This window comes from Balaenoptera ricei, chromosome 2, assembly GCF_028023285.1.
Source record: "Balaenoptera ricei isolate mBalRic1 chromosome 2, mBalRic1.hap2, whole genome shotgun sequence".
NCBI lineage: Eukaryota > Metazoa > Chordata > Mammalia > Artiodactyla > Balaenopteridae > Balaenoptera > Balaenoptera ricei.
The window spans coordinates 78375621-78389947 of NC_082640.1; the positions used below are offsets into that span (position 1 = coordinate 78375621).

At 41.0% G+C, this 14327-nt stretch overlaps 1 protein-coding gene and 1 long non-coding RNA gene across 16 annotated transcripts in view; one reads left to right on the forward strand and one right to left on the reverse strand.

Annotated features, from left to right (window-relative positions):
* The window catches only part of LOC132359353 (uncharacterized), a 75324-nt gene that overhangs the window by 57165 nt on the left and 3832 nt on the right, over window positions 1-14327 (forward strand). The window contains exon 2 of one of the 2 annotated variants that reach the window (XR_009500820.1): window positions 13854-14007. This is a non-coding gene — a long non-coding RNA (uncharacterized LOC132359353). The remainder of the gene's footprint in view (window positions 1-13853; window positions 14008-14327) is intronic. The other variant, XR_009500821.1, reaches the window with a different exon arrangement.
* The window catches only part of MYZAP (myocardial zonula adherens protein), a 135961-nt gene that overhangs the window by 32803 nt on the left and 88831 nt on the right, over window positions 1-14327 (reverse strand). Inside the window, exon 20 of one of the 14 annotated variants that reach the window (XM_059913196.1) lies at window positions 12989-13984. The exons of 12 other annotated variants lie outside the window; for them this stretch is intronic. In XM_059913196.1, the coding sequence (XP_059769179.1) occupies window positions 13931-13984 (54 nt within the window). In that variant the 3' untranslated portion in view covers window positions 12989-13930. Of the gene's footprint in view, window positions 1-12988; window positions 13985-14327 lie in introns of those variants that run through there. One more of the 14 variants, XR_009500819.1, reaches the window with a different exon arrangement.

Genomic DNA, 14327 nt, shown 5'->3' on the forward strand with positions numbered 1-14327 from the left:
GTAAGAAAATAAAGTTTTGTTAGATTTGAAATGAAAGTATCAGTATGAATTCATAATCTTTTATTTTCTTTTAAAAAGTATACTAGATGAGCCTAAGACACCTTATGCTACCTGAAAACAAGGACATGAAGGGTCTCCCTTGGGGCAAAGATGGGACAATATGAGCATCAAAAAGAATAATGAGTAAAACACATGGAATATATATTTTTTTAAACCCTGAGTATTTTATTATTCTTAAAAAACAAAAACAAAAACAAAGCAGCAACGAAAACTCCTCGGAAATGACAGTGGAACCGACTCCTTACTTAGAAGCTTGGCAATTTGGATAAAAGAAGAAAGCATTTATCCTGCCTTACTTGTACAAACTGCACGTTGAGATTACTCAAAAGTCCCAGTTTATGAAGAAAGAAGTTTTACTCTGCAGAAGAATTCCAGTTAATAAGTGGGGAAGGAATGAGAGAATTCGAAGATCACCATTGTGCGATCCCCTAGGAAATAACTGACTCAAGCAAGCTTCACGGACAGATGACACAGTGAGGGGCAAAGCTGGCGAGGGACTTTACGACTTTGCTGTGGGCTGTCACCACCTGATCCACGATCAGCCTTAGCATCACCCAAAGTGGGATCACCAGACATTGTGTGCCCCCGGAGCAATACATAATGAATCACACAGCACCACCCTTGAAGTATTCTTGCCTCCCCGGACAAAACAAAGTTGAAACGGAATCTAATTGAGCTATTAAGGAAACAAAAAGTCAAATTCAGAATGTGGGAACGTTTATAGGACAACTGACTTAGTTCCTGCAATAAGTCACTGGCTGGGGGTAAATTTGAGTTAGGGGGGCCGGGGGAGTAAACAGAGCATATGCTCTAGATTAAAGGACTTCAGAAACCTAACAACCAAATACAGTGGACCTCTCTGTATGCTGACTGGAACAAAATATCAGTTAAGAGACAATTTTAAAGACATGTTGGAAAATGTTATTACAGACTAGTATTAAATGGGACCAAGGAATTATCATTAATTTTGTTAGGTGTGGCAATAAGCATTATGATTACAGAAGAAAAAGTCCACATGTTTTATTGATGCTTAATGAAGTATACAGGAAACATGCAGAATGTCTGGGATTTGCTTTAAAATAAGTGCACAAAGGAAAAAATAAAAGGAAAAGAAGGTGTAGATAAGGCAAATGTGGCCAAATCTTGCTGCTTGTTGAATCTAGGTAATGATTCATCATTGCGCTCTTTGTTCTGAGAGAATGTGTCATTTTCATGATAAAATATTTTAAATTCCACCTGGTGTCAAAAAATATAATTCTCCGACATGAAAAGCAAACCATATGAAATAGAATACAATAAGAAACATACTTAAGAAAAAAATTGGTAATTATTTTTTAAATTAACAATTAAAACCAGTCACTGGTTATCCTTTCGTACCTATTAAATTTGCCCCAAACTACTGACTGAAGAAATCAGTGTTGGAAGGGCTGGGAGGGATAGCTACTCTCATGTGTTGCAGGTGGCGCTGTAAATTAGAATGACCCTTTGGGCAATATAGCAATAAATATGAAGAGCCATAAAGCTGTTCATACCCTTTGACCTACTAATCCCACTCCTGGGAATTTATCCGAAGGATATAATTCAGATGTAGGAAGAAAGCTATATATACAAAGATGTTCTTGCTCCAATTATTTATAATAGAGAGAAAATGGAAATAACCTTAATGTCCAGCACTAAAGGAATGGGTAATAAATTATGGAATATCACTTGGATGGAATAAATTACACAAACACTAAAAACAAGTACATTACAAAATGGAAAAGTGTTTACAAAAAGCCTCAAGGGATAGAAAAACAAGAGTTTACAATGATGAAAGTAAAAGCTGAAAGAAAAGTTAGATAAACGAAATCGTTCCGAGGTTGGGGTAGAATTATGAGCAAAACAAAAGTTTGTTTTGTTTAAATTTCCTTCATTTTTGTAGGAATAATTTGCAAAAATCATCCTTACAGTGTCCCTTTTTCATTCCTTCTTATAGTGTTAGAAATTTTTAAAGCTTTTAAAATCTTTAAATGATAGGCAAAATGTGTACTGAAATGAACTAAAATATTCCAAGAAGGTCAGGGGTAATATTTCATCAAATAACACAAAAAGTGACTTCACGCACACTAGTTTCACTATCTCTGAAGTAATCAGAGTGCTTTGTGAGTCAAGAGAAGCAAGAGGTGTAGGTTAAGGGCACCCTAGTGAACAGCTCATAGGAAGAGACCAAGATGATTCTGCTCACCTTTGTCCCTAGATTTTAGTTTTAAAAAGAAATAAATGCAAAGCAGAGATATCATCTGGAGAGACAGCTGAGGGGAGAACTCTGGGCTAATGCTCGCATGAGGAGGCATCTCATTCTGGAGAAAAAGAATAGGTCGAGGGAAGGATGCAGGGGATCTGAAGCTTCAGACGACAAGGCTCGCGTTTTTCAGCAACTGATGCTTCAAGAAGCGATTGTGCTCTTGCACTAAAAATGCTGTGCACACTCATTTGCTTTCATCCTTGAGCATTTCTCATAGAAGCATCTTGTACAGTACATTCTGTGGCCAGAGTTGACTTGCTTGGATTAGAGAAAAAGAATGCTTAGGTTGGCAGTCAGTTCATGGCTGGTCCCTCATGCCCTAGAAGGGGTGCCAACTTTGAACCCCAAGTTACTCCCCCCTGAGGTCTGCTCCTGGAGCACATCCCATGCCTTCTCCCAAGTGCGGCACCCAGTTTCTAAAATAAGCAGGCTCTCCCGCGTCTGGGTTTGCTAATATTCTAGGTATCGTCTGACTCCCAAGCCTTTGGTTCTTTTCCACAATATCTAAGTCACACATTTGTGTGGAAAATGCTGTTATTTCTGACTGCCAACTTCAAAGAGCCTTGAAATATCGTCTCCTATAGCACCTAGCATGATAAACACTCAAGAATTAACTACTACTATGTTATTACTGGTATTTCTCCCTCCCTAGACTGTCAGCTTGAGAGTAAAGACCTTGATCATCTTCGTATTCTCAGACACTGAATGGATGAATCAAAGAATCTGTCCATCCATTATCTCTAAACAATCCGCCCCTTAGACTTCAGGGGCAAAGTTGTCTGGAACAGACTCTTGGAGGCCTAGATGAACCAAGACAGACTTGCTAAACACATAACCTCCAAAGCAACCCCCAAAATCGGGGGCACCCAAAATCCAGGGAACTATGCAGCCGGTATGCAAGTAAAATCCATTTGGCACCTTTGCTCTCACTTCTTAACTCATATAAGTTTGTAAATTTGACCTTCAAGAGGTTTATGTACACTTCAAGAATCTGCATTTAAATCTAGCTGTCACCAGGTGGTGGTAAATGACCCAAGTTACCAGGCTCAAGTCAAGGCATTAAGAAATGAGAAATTAGATGAGGTCTGGAAAATGAGTGCTTCTATTTTAGTTAACCCAAGAATGTAATCTTGTTGCAACAGTTAAATTTAAATATCAAACAGTAAACCTCCTTAGAGAACAAAGGGAAGAAACCCATCTTGGTAAAATCTAGAACCTTTTAACTGATGTTAGTTAACTCATTGAACTGATGTCTAATTTTGTCTTCATTAGCATGTTTTTTTTTTTGTAATTCAAACTGTGTATATGTCTTGCAGCCTAACTGATAATGCAGGATGCTAGGTTTCTAAGACTACAGGCCAGATTGATATTTAAGGTGGGCAGTGGGGGGGGCGGTCATCTGCTTTCTTAAAACTGGAACCGGCTTTTCTTCACATCAGCCACATTTGAGTTACCTGCACAGATGGTTCGAGCTAAGCAATCCCTCTTAACCAGACCCACACACTGGAGTCACCTGGATGGAGTCATCTACTTCTAGGCTCTACCCCAGAGATGCTGCATATATCACCCTCTTACTTAAAAACCCTCCCAAGCTTCTGGGGTGGGGGGGCGGATAAATTAGGAGTTCGGGATTCACATATACACACTACTATATATAAAAGAGATAACCAACAAGGACCTACTGTATAGCACAGGGAACTCTACTCAATATCTTGTAATAACCTATAATGGAAAAGAATCGATTATATATAACCAAATCACTTTGCTGTACACCTGAACCTAACACAACATTGTAAATCAACTATACTTCAATAAAAGAAAAAAGTACAAACAAAACAAAACAAAACAACCCTCCCAAGCTTCTAATGTTCCAACTCCCTAGCGTGGACGTGAGGCACTTCTGCTGTGGTCCCAATTTATCTCCCCAGTTTCATTTCATGCCTGCTCTGTCCCACAATGAACCCTACTTAGAAGCCACTCCATACTCTCAGCGTGCTGTGGACATACAATGGTCCTGCTGCCAGGCCTCTGCACAGGCTGGTCCCTTCACCAGGCATGCCCTCCCACCCTCCATTCCTTTTCCCACCAGGAAATCTGCTGTCAGGAAGTACTCAACAGTCGCCTCCCAGGCCAGCTCTTCCCAAGTCCTCCAGGCTGGCTTTGTGTCTCTCTCCTCTGTTCCATTTCAGCCCTTCAAGCAAACCCCTAGTAGAACTCATCATTGCCACTACCACCCTTTGTTTACATCTTTCCCTTGCATCAGACAGCAAACCCACATGGAACAGATGTTTAGTGCATCAGTTATCTTATATGAAAGAGCAGTCCTCTTAGGAGGTGAAATCACCCCTATCAATCCACACATTTTTATAAACTTCTTTGGAAACAGATTCCTATAGTGAAAGGATCCCTCCCAATTTCTTTTAAAAAGACCTCGTATGTCAACCAGACCAAAATGAAATTGTACAAAAATTTAGTAAGGTCCTGTTATGAATTCACAGCAACCCAGGAGGTCGCAAGGCTTTTCAGCTTCCTGGAATTTTTTTCCATTGGTGACAGACATGTAGGGTCATTTCATGTTAGATGTCAGAATGTGATACAGCCCTATAATTAGAAGGATGTGAATAGTACCCAATTGTGCAAGACTCATGAAACATAACTCAATATTGAGATTGGGGATGTGGAGAGAAATGAATGAATATAAGAAACACAGCAACAAATAAGTATTAAATACTAGATAGCACTTGATATGGGTTTTTTTTAAGAAATTGTGCTTTGGGGTGTTTTCTCTTACCAGCTGGCAAATGATGATACACATGTATCTGAAAATGCCTTATGTAAAACAGGAGACACAATGAAATGGCACGATATTAGAAGATATGTTAAAACTGATGATCACATTGAATTAAATTGTTTAAAATCTTGTAAAAAAGGGAATTCAATTTTTTAAATCCAAACTGTCTAAGTTTATGATATTATTGTTCGTTTTCTTTGAAATCTGTTTTATTTTGTTTTCATTCTAATTTTAAGAATACCAATTAAAGTGCACAGGTACTTTTATTCAAAATCAGGGTGTGTGTATACGTGCCTGTCATGAAACTCGACACATTAATAAGGTTTCCAAACCTCTATCACCAACACCCCACTTTGTTACTCCTTCTAATGGGCCCTCATTTAAAAACACTTTCTACTTTAAACTGCATTGATAAAGAAATAATTCATTTTCCCATTGAAAACGTACCAAAGATGGCTAATTGCCAATCAAAGCTTCTAATCAAAATGAGATAACCAGGGTTCTGAATTCTAGGTCAAAGTAAAGCAAAAGGATACTTGAATGTGAGCCCTTCTCAATTTTTCATGGGAAAAGTATGCTGTTCGATTATTTGAAAATTTGACAGGAAAATAGCTTGAAGATCCCCATTATTGTTATCAAAACCCCTAGAGATACAGGGACTTGGCGAACAGACTGGGGCACAGTTGGCACAAGACAGGCAAGAACCTTCTAGAACTCACCTGGGGTTTTAGTCACCTCCCTTTGCTCTCTCTTGTCCTGACCCAGCCTTGTTTTCAATTCAACCTCTTGTGATCTGGCAAATAGCTTTCTCCATTTCCCTCAACAAAACAGGACTCGTGTTTGATCCCCAAATACCTCACCCTGAAAAATGAGAATAATTGATATCTAATACTCTTCCTCTGAAAAGGTTTTTTATTTTTGCTGCAGTTTCTCTTAATTCATTTTAGAAGTGTTGTAACACTGTAATTTCATAGTTATGTATTTTTAAAGTGCATTCCCTTTGATAAAAACCACCATGGTAAGAATTTTAAAAATAAGGTTACCCTCTTTTCCTAAAAAATAATAAAGCACGGGGATATATGACAAGATCAGGATCTGCCCTGCACTAATGCAGCATGAAAGAACAGTTTAAAAAGGACAAGGAAAATGGTACATTATCTCATTTTGGGGGGAGTGAAGGGAATGAATTAAGGCCACAACAAAACGAAACTGAAAAATTGCTAAATGAAGCTCTGAGTGGGGAAAATGAAAAATCAATGAAGGAACGGAGGGGAAAAGGTACATTTTTCATCTTCATGATGCTTGATTGGGTTTGTAGAAATTCATTTTCAATTAATGTGTCTTGTGGCATTCAGCCAGGCCAGATATGAACAGGGCACACATTTTAATCAATTTTTTTCTATTAAGTTTGAAGTAATATATAATAATAGAACTATACTATTCAAAAGGATCAGTTGAAACTGGCTTCTGAGGTAAAATAATCTAATGCGGTTTGACTTCTATCTTATATTAAAGATAACCCAACTTCTGTTTAAGAAGAAATAGCACCCTGGGTGCCTGAACATGACTGGGCTATATAAACATCAGGGAAGGATGGATAAACTGGCGTTCCAATCTATGTGCATTCACTGGGAAGGAAGAAAAACGGGTGTACCGAGTACCAGGGCTTTTGCTGGCTTAGCTCATTATTCTCAGAAACAACGCTAAGAGTCGTTATCCCCATAGACGACGGAACTGGGGTTCCTAGAGTTTCATTGTCTGTTCATTCCTTAACAGTCAGCTGTGATCCCCTCTGCATCGGGCCCAGTGCTAGATTCCGGGAGCACCGCAGTGAGCCAGGAAGACCTGGTCTCCACTTTCAGGGAATCAACATCCCAGTGAGGCAGTAAATGGAGAAAGAAACACACACATTAGTGCAATAAGGGAGCAGGCAGAATGATGTTAGGTCTCCCCACCTACCCAGAGATAGGATGCACCTGCCGTCTGCCGATGGGGTGAGGGAAAGGTTCAGACGACAGGGCTAAAGAGGTAACCAGCTCGTTCCAGCTTGCCCGGAACTTTCTAGGTGCTAGTGTCATGAGTCAGGAACCTTCTCATTCACAGGCAAACCAGGACAGGTGGTCACCCTAGAGCTCGATGCTGGCAGGGCTGAGATCTAAACCCACTTCTCTTTGATGACAAGGCCCGGGCTCTTCCGTTCACACCAGCCTGATGGCCAGAGGTTGGCCTCTATCTTCCCTATGACGACAACCTATCGCGGCAACGCTGCCTAGAAATTAGGCAAGGCTGGGAAGAATACTGGCAGGTGATACCTTCTTTAACAAAGGATTTGCTGGAGCCCTAAGTCTTCAGGCTATTCTTTCCTCCTCTGTGACCTTATTGGAAGGTGGGATGGAGAAGTGAGAAAGAGGGTCCTCTAAGCTTCTCTATCCCTGCGCTTCCCTGGATGGGTACAGTATCAGGGACAGAAGACCATACACTGAACAGGAATATCCAGGGAGAGAACTGTTTCAGGCTAAACAATTAGAGGAGGTACAGGCATAACTCATTTTACTGCACTTTGCTTTATGGTGCTTTACACGTCGCATTTTTCACAAATTGAAGGTCTGTGGCAACCCTGCATTGAGCAAGTCTGTCGGCACCACTTTTCCAACAGCATTTGCTCGCTTTGTATCTCTGTGTCACACTCTGGTAATTCTTGCAATATTTTAAATCCTCCACCAGCAAAAAGATTACAACTCACTGAAGGTTCAGATGATGATTAGTGATCATTTTTCAGCAATAAAGTATTTTTAATTAGGTGTCACATTGTCTTTTTATACCTAATGCTATTGCACACTTAACAGACTGCAGTATAACTTCTGTATGCACTGGGAAACCAAAAAGTTCATGTGATTCACTTTACTGCAATATTTGCTTTATTGTGGTGGCCTGGAACCCAACCCGCAGTATTTATGAGGTAGGCATGTATATATGGAAGCACCCAGCTCCACACCTGGCACAAAGCTCATGCTAAAAAAAAATGGTAGTTTAAATAAATGTTCCTATTGACATATACACATTACTATATATAAAGCAGATAACTAGTAAGGACGTACTGTATAGCACAGGGAACTCTACTCAATACTCTGTAATGACCTATATGGGAAAAGAATCTAAAAAAGAGCGGATATATGTATATGTATAACTGATTCATTTTGCTGTACACCTGAAACTAACACAACTTTGTAAATCAACTATATGCCAATAAAAAAAAAATTTTTTAAGATGCTTATACTAGTCTTGTCTATTTTAAGACAAAACAAAACAAAAAAATAAAGGAGGCTTTAATTACACACACACACACACACACACACACAATGTTCCTAAAGTTCAGGTGCCCTGGAACATGGACCCTCACCTGTACTGACCAGGACTCTCCTGGGAGCCCCCTAGCTGCCCTCCCTGCCCCTCTCCTCTCCTGTTCGCCAAGCACGCCCTGCCAGAGACATGCCTCTGAGGCTCAGATCTGATCAGGCAATGGGGAGCCATAAAGGAATTAGGAGCTTAGTAATAAAGGACATTTTCTTGGCTTGTTGCTGGTAATCCACAGCAATTAGGCCCAACCTACATTTCCAGTCTCTTCATCATTACTCCCTCCTACAATCCAGTCAGACTAGAATAATGCTCCCTGAACTCACCCTATACTTTCTGGCTTCCATGCTTTTGTTTTTTATTTATTCTGTATCTTGTCTGGCACGTCCTTTTCCACCTACTCAATCCCTGCCTAGAAAAATCTAACCCATGCTGCAAGACCCAGTCAAATTACACCTCCTCCCTAAAGACTCCACACACACTAGAATTACTGAACATTTACAGGCACTGAGCTACACCCATAGTGTACATTCTTTCAGTCAATCAACAACCCCTGAAGCAGGTACTATTATCATCATTCCCATTTTTTTGATAAGGAAACTAAATGTTGGAGAAGATCAATAAGTTGCTCAAGATACAAAGCCCAGTCAGGAGCAGATGCAGGATACAAAGTCAGATTTAATTTACTTGAAGCCTACAAACTTAACCACTATGTTCTCCAGCTTGTGTGTTCCCAGCACACAGCCAGTTGTCCTGCTTAACCCTTATATTCTGTCTTGAGTTATAAAGAGTTTTAATGTCAACCAGAAAGTCCTTTGAGGGCTTTGAGGACTCAGGTCCATTTTTACATTTGGTTCATAAAAGTTGCTTCTTAAATGTTTACTGATTGACCCATCAGAGAAAAGCTCTCCGTAAGTGGAACCTAGCTCTTCATCACCCCCACTCCCACTTGTGTGTGCGAGGACTGGCTTTCCTGCAGACTTCAGCACAGAGGCAGGGGAACAGAAATATATAAAGACAGTGGCACAAGGGAAACAACTCCAGCTTGATAAAGGTTGAATGAAAAAAATCAGTGGGGGAAGGATGGACTATCCAATAAATGGTGTTAGAGAAACCAGCTTTCCATGAGGGGGAAAAAAAGGGTAACAGCTCTATTCATACTATATACACAAGAAATAAATTCCATATGGATTATTCTTTATTTGTTCAACAAATATTTATTGAGCACCTGCTATATGCCCGTGACTATTCCAAGTGTTAGGGATATAGCCATGAACAAAACAGACAAAAGCCACTGCCCTCAGGGAGCTTACATTCTAGTGGAGGGAAACAGACAACACATAAATAAACAAAACAGATAAGTGTAGGATATATTACAAGATGATAAGTGCTATGGAGAAAAACAGTAAGGAAGAGAACGGTGGGAAGAATGTGGGGGAGGGGTGTAATTACAGACCTAAAGATGAAAAACAAAACTCTAAAACTTATGACAAACAAACAAGACACACAACACAGCACAGAAAGATTGATAACTTTCTACCAAAATTTAAAACGTGTATATTATACAAAACACCATAAACAAACAAACGAAAATGACTGACGAGGAGAAGATAACGGCATTCAAATATTTTTTGACAAACGACTAATATTGGCAGTATACAGAGTTCCTAAAAATCAGCAGGGAAAAAAGGAAAAACAACCAAACAGAAAAATGAACAAAAGATATGACCAACCAGTTCATAAGAATGGGAGCCTGACTGGTGAGAAGTTTATGCTCAGTCTCCCCAGTTGTAATGAGCAGTCACCAGGCTGATGCAAGTTAAAACTAAGACAAAGAGATACTATTTCACAACTGGCTAAAATTACAGTCCAACAGCGCCAAGAGGTGATGAGGATGTGAAGAAATCTGCCCTCATACGTGACGGGTGGAAGTCTACGTACACTTTGGAGAGCAATAGGGAAATACCTAGCAGAGGAGAAACTGTGCCAAACCCAGGCCCTGGCGATTCCTCCTCTTGAGTATATTCCCTAGATAAGCACAGACACATGTGTGGCATTGTTTGCAAAAGAATAAAAAATTGGAAAGAAGGTAAATGTCTATCAATAGGGTACATTACAATACATTCATCTAATGGAATATTAGACGGCCATCAAAATGAATAATTCCTATCTATCTGTAACAACTCCAAAAACAAAACTGGGGAAAAGACTAAGTTGCAAAATAAATACAATAAAATTTATTTATATATTACAAATAAAATTTTACATACTTTTTTGAACACAGAAACCAAGCTATATACCAACAATAAATACATGTATGTGTAGTAAAAGCATAGAAACATGGTCTGGAAAGAGGCCAAATTGCCTCCGAAGGAGGTGTTAGGGCAGGATGGGGTGGAGGGTAAGAAGAAAAAAGATCCAAACTGGGAGGAGTAAAATGAGAACTTCTTTGTAATGTTTTATTTAGAAAAAATGTGAAATACGCCAAAATGTTAACATCTGTTAATTCCAGAAGAGAATACATGGGTTTTATTTTTTATCATTCTCTATAAGTTTCTATATTTAAATTTTTTTTCCAATTATAAAAAATAAGAAGCAAAGAACAAGGCTGGCTTTGGAGTCAAAAATCTGGGTGTGGACCTAGCACCGTCATCACTTGTGGAGAGACCACTAGCTACTTATTTTTTAAGACTCCTAAGTCTCAGTTTCCAGTACTAAAAAATGGTGCTAATAATACCTCCCACAGAGGGTTAACGTGGGATGGGAGGTGTAGATGCACACCTACAACACATGACGCACACCTTGCAACATGAGAAACATCCACTAGCTGGGAGTTACTTGGATGAGGAGCACAGGCACACAAACTACTATGGGCAGAATGTGAGCACCCAGGTCTGAGAAACATTTCAGAGCCCATTAGAAACAATTTCAACAAACAGAAAGTGGGTTCAATGACATTTGCAAAGAAAAGAACTTCTCCCTTGAAAGGACAATTTGAATCGTGAATACATTAATCAGTACATGTCACACAATGAACCTGCAATACTTCTATAATGCATACAAAAAGGAAGGTTTACACCCATGTGAGCTTTCTGATTACCTTCTAAAAACTTCATGCTTTAGATAAAGCAGCTGAGATTTTAAAATTAAAAAGTGGCTAATACAGTGTTAAACATCAGAATTGGAAACTGTAACATTTTCGATTACTATAAATAAATTTGGCCTCAACTTTTGAGTAGCATCTCCTTTGGGTGGGGGTGTGAGTGGCCCTGAGACAAAATCACAGCCTTACTAAGAGCCCAAGGCTTAGGATCCAGTCAGGGGTCGGGGATGGGGATGGGGTGGTGGTGCGGGGTGAGTGTGGGGCAGGGTTTGAGCACCTAACTCATGTTTGACGCAGTAAGTCAAGTTCATACCATATCACAGTCCTGGCAGGAAGGGGTGAATTTAGGGACACAGGCAAAGGCAGGGAGGAGCAGGTGGAGGGAGGTCCTCTCAGGCAGGGGACCCGGATCTAAGGAGATCCCCGATTAGCCCAGGACCCAGCATCAGGCCTAGGAGGAGTGCAGGGGTCGTGGGTCGTCTAGGGCACAGCATTTGGGAGGCACTCTCACGGTCCTGCAGACAGCCTCGGCACCTCACTCACTCTCTGCCCCAGAACATAAGGCTACCGGGCCTCAGGGTACTATCTGTGCCCCAAAGGAGAGAAGGAACTCCAAGGGCAGCGGGGAGAGCACACAATCCTGGGAGAGAGGCCCAAGTGGGTGCCCCGCTTCCTCTAGAAGTCATTACATCCCCTTGTCTGATATTACTTCAATTTTTGAAGCTGGGTAGTGAGTCTACTCCACTAGAACAAATGCCAGTAACTTTTCCACCACAGACTGAAAAACATGATGGCAGTAAAGGTATCCCTAGAAACAGTGTAGGTCCCTACACTAGAGTGACATCTAGATTAGCGATTCTCAGATCTGACTCAACGCTCCCTAGGGGAAGTCTGGAAACCCAGCAAGAGAATCTGGGGATCTGCATTCAAACAGAACACGGTGGAGGTAAACTGCATCAACGGTTCATACGCATGTGGGAAGTTATTCCTCTGCTTCCTCTCCCATCACTGCCTACTTGCTTCAGCTGGGCAGAAGCATCTAAATTAAAGACCAAACACAACTACTGACAAGAAAGCATTTACCTGCCCACTTTGCCACGGAGAAGAGGATGGAGCGGAAAACTACCCAACGTCTAAGTGACACCCACCCCCTTAATGAACTCACTTCATTATTAGTAGGCTAAAACCACCCACTGACTATTACTACCACTGCTGCTACTACAATTCTCAGCAACACCGTTCAGTTTTGATGAGATACCAGGGCCTGTGGCTGTCTCACGAAGACCTCTATGAAAATAAAGCATGCATGAAGTATATTTCACTTCAGTGTATTTCAGCCAAATACATTTTTTTAAATTTATTTATTTATTTATTTTAGTGCACGCGGGCCTTTCTCTAGTTGCAGTGAGCGGGGGCTACTCTTCGTTGCGGTGCGTGGGCTTCTCATTGCGGTGGCTTCTCTTGTTGTGGAGCACGGGCTCTAGGCGCGTGGGCTCAGTGGTTGTGGCTCGCGGGCTCTAGAGCGTAGGCTCAGTAGTTGTGGCGCACGGGCTTAGTTGCTCCACAGCATGTGGGATCTTCCCAGACCAGGGCTCGAACCCGTGTCCCCTGCATTGGCAGGCGGTTTCTTAACCACTACGCCACCAGGGAAGTCCCCATCTTTCTTTTCATCAGATATACTTCTCCTTTTCATGAAGTGAGTTGAACTGTCTATGCATGGTGATAGAAGCAAACCAAATGTTTCTTAAACAAGAAGAGTGCTAAGTTGATGAGTGCCGTTGATCTTCATTCAGAAAGGACATCCTCAGGGCCACCTCCTACATACAAATATAATCAAACTACAGAGACACTTGGCTTATTCTGTATTTTCTGGGGTGTGATCAGGTGGGGAGCACTTCCTCCTGGGGCACTGGAGTTCTTCGAGCCTGCTTCCCATCTCCTTGGCAGGTGTCCTTGGCAGCTTTTCCATAAATAAGGCTTCATCATCCAAGACCAGCCTCCACCTGGCACTTCCTATATTATTTTTTAGTACTGTTTTCATCACGGTTCCCTCTTTGATGTCTAGGAACCCACGTTTCTAGAAATACTCTATGGATCTTTGAGTTCTCTTGACTCTGCAGTGTCAGGCTGTAGAAGTTGAAGTTACAGAAGGTGGGCGTTTCCACAAATAAGAGCCCTATGTGGCCACATTTTCTCTTCAATGTCATGTCCTGAGTGTTTTGTTCATCAGCTCATCACACACACATGCCACCTCTTCCCAGCAGAGAGAGTACAAGTGTTCTTCGAACCACGAACGATAAAAGGAACTGCTTCCAACCCAGAGCAAGCTACCATTTTGTCATCTTCCAAAGAGCCAGAGACTAAATCTGGAGAAGAGCTCGTGGGACATGATCTGGAAACAGTTCAATTGAGCAGGTTAGCGTTGTGGGCTTGGTGCCACAGCTCCTTTCCCCTGCCCCCATGTGCCTAATTATCAGTGATGGAGATCACTCTGAATCCTCTAAACACAGGGTATTTGGCAAAAATGTACTTTTGCATTGTACATTTCAGCACACCACACAAGACTTTTAAAATAAATTGTGGGCTAACAAATGGCCGATCCATTTAAAAGGGAAGATTCTTGGCATGGAGAGAATTTAAATTTTTAAAATTGCTTTCCTCCAGATAATTTTCCCCTGGGCAGAAAGCTGCTTTGGTTGGCGGGGGACTGGGCGTTGAGGAGAGCACGTAAAGAG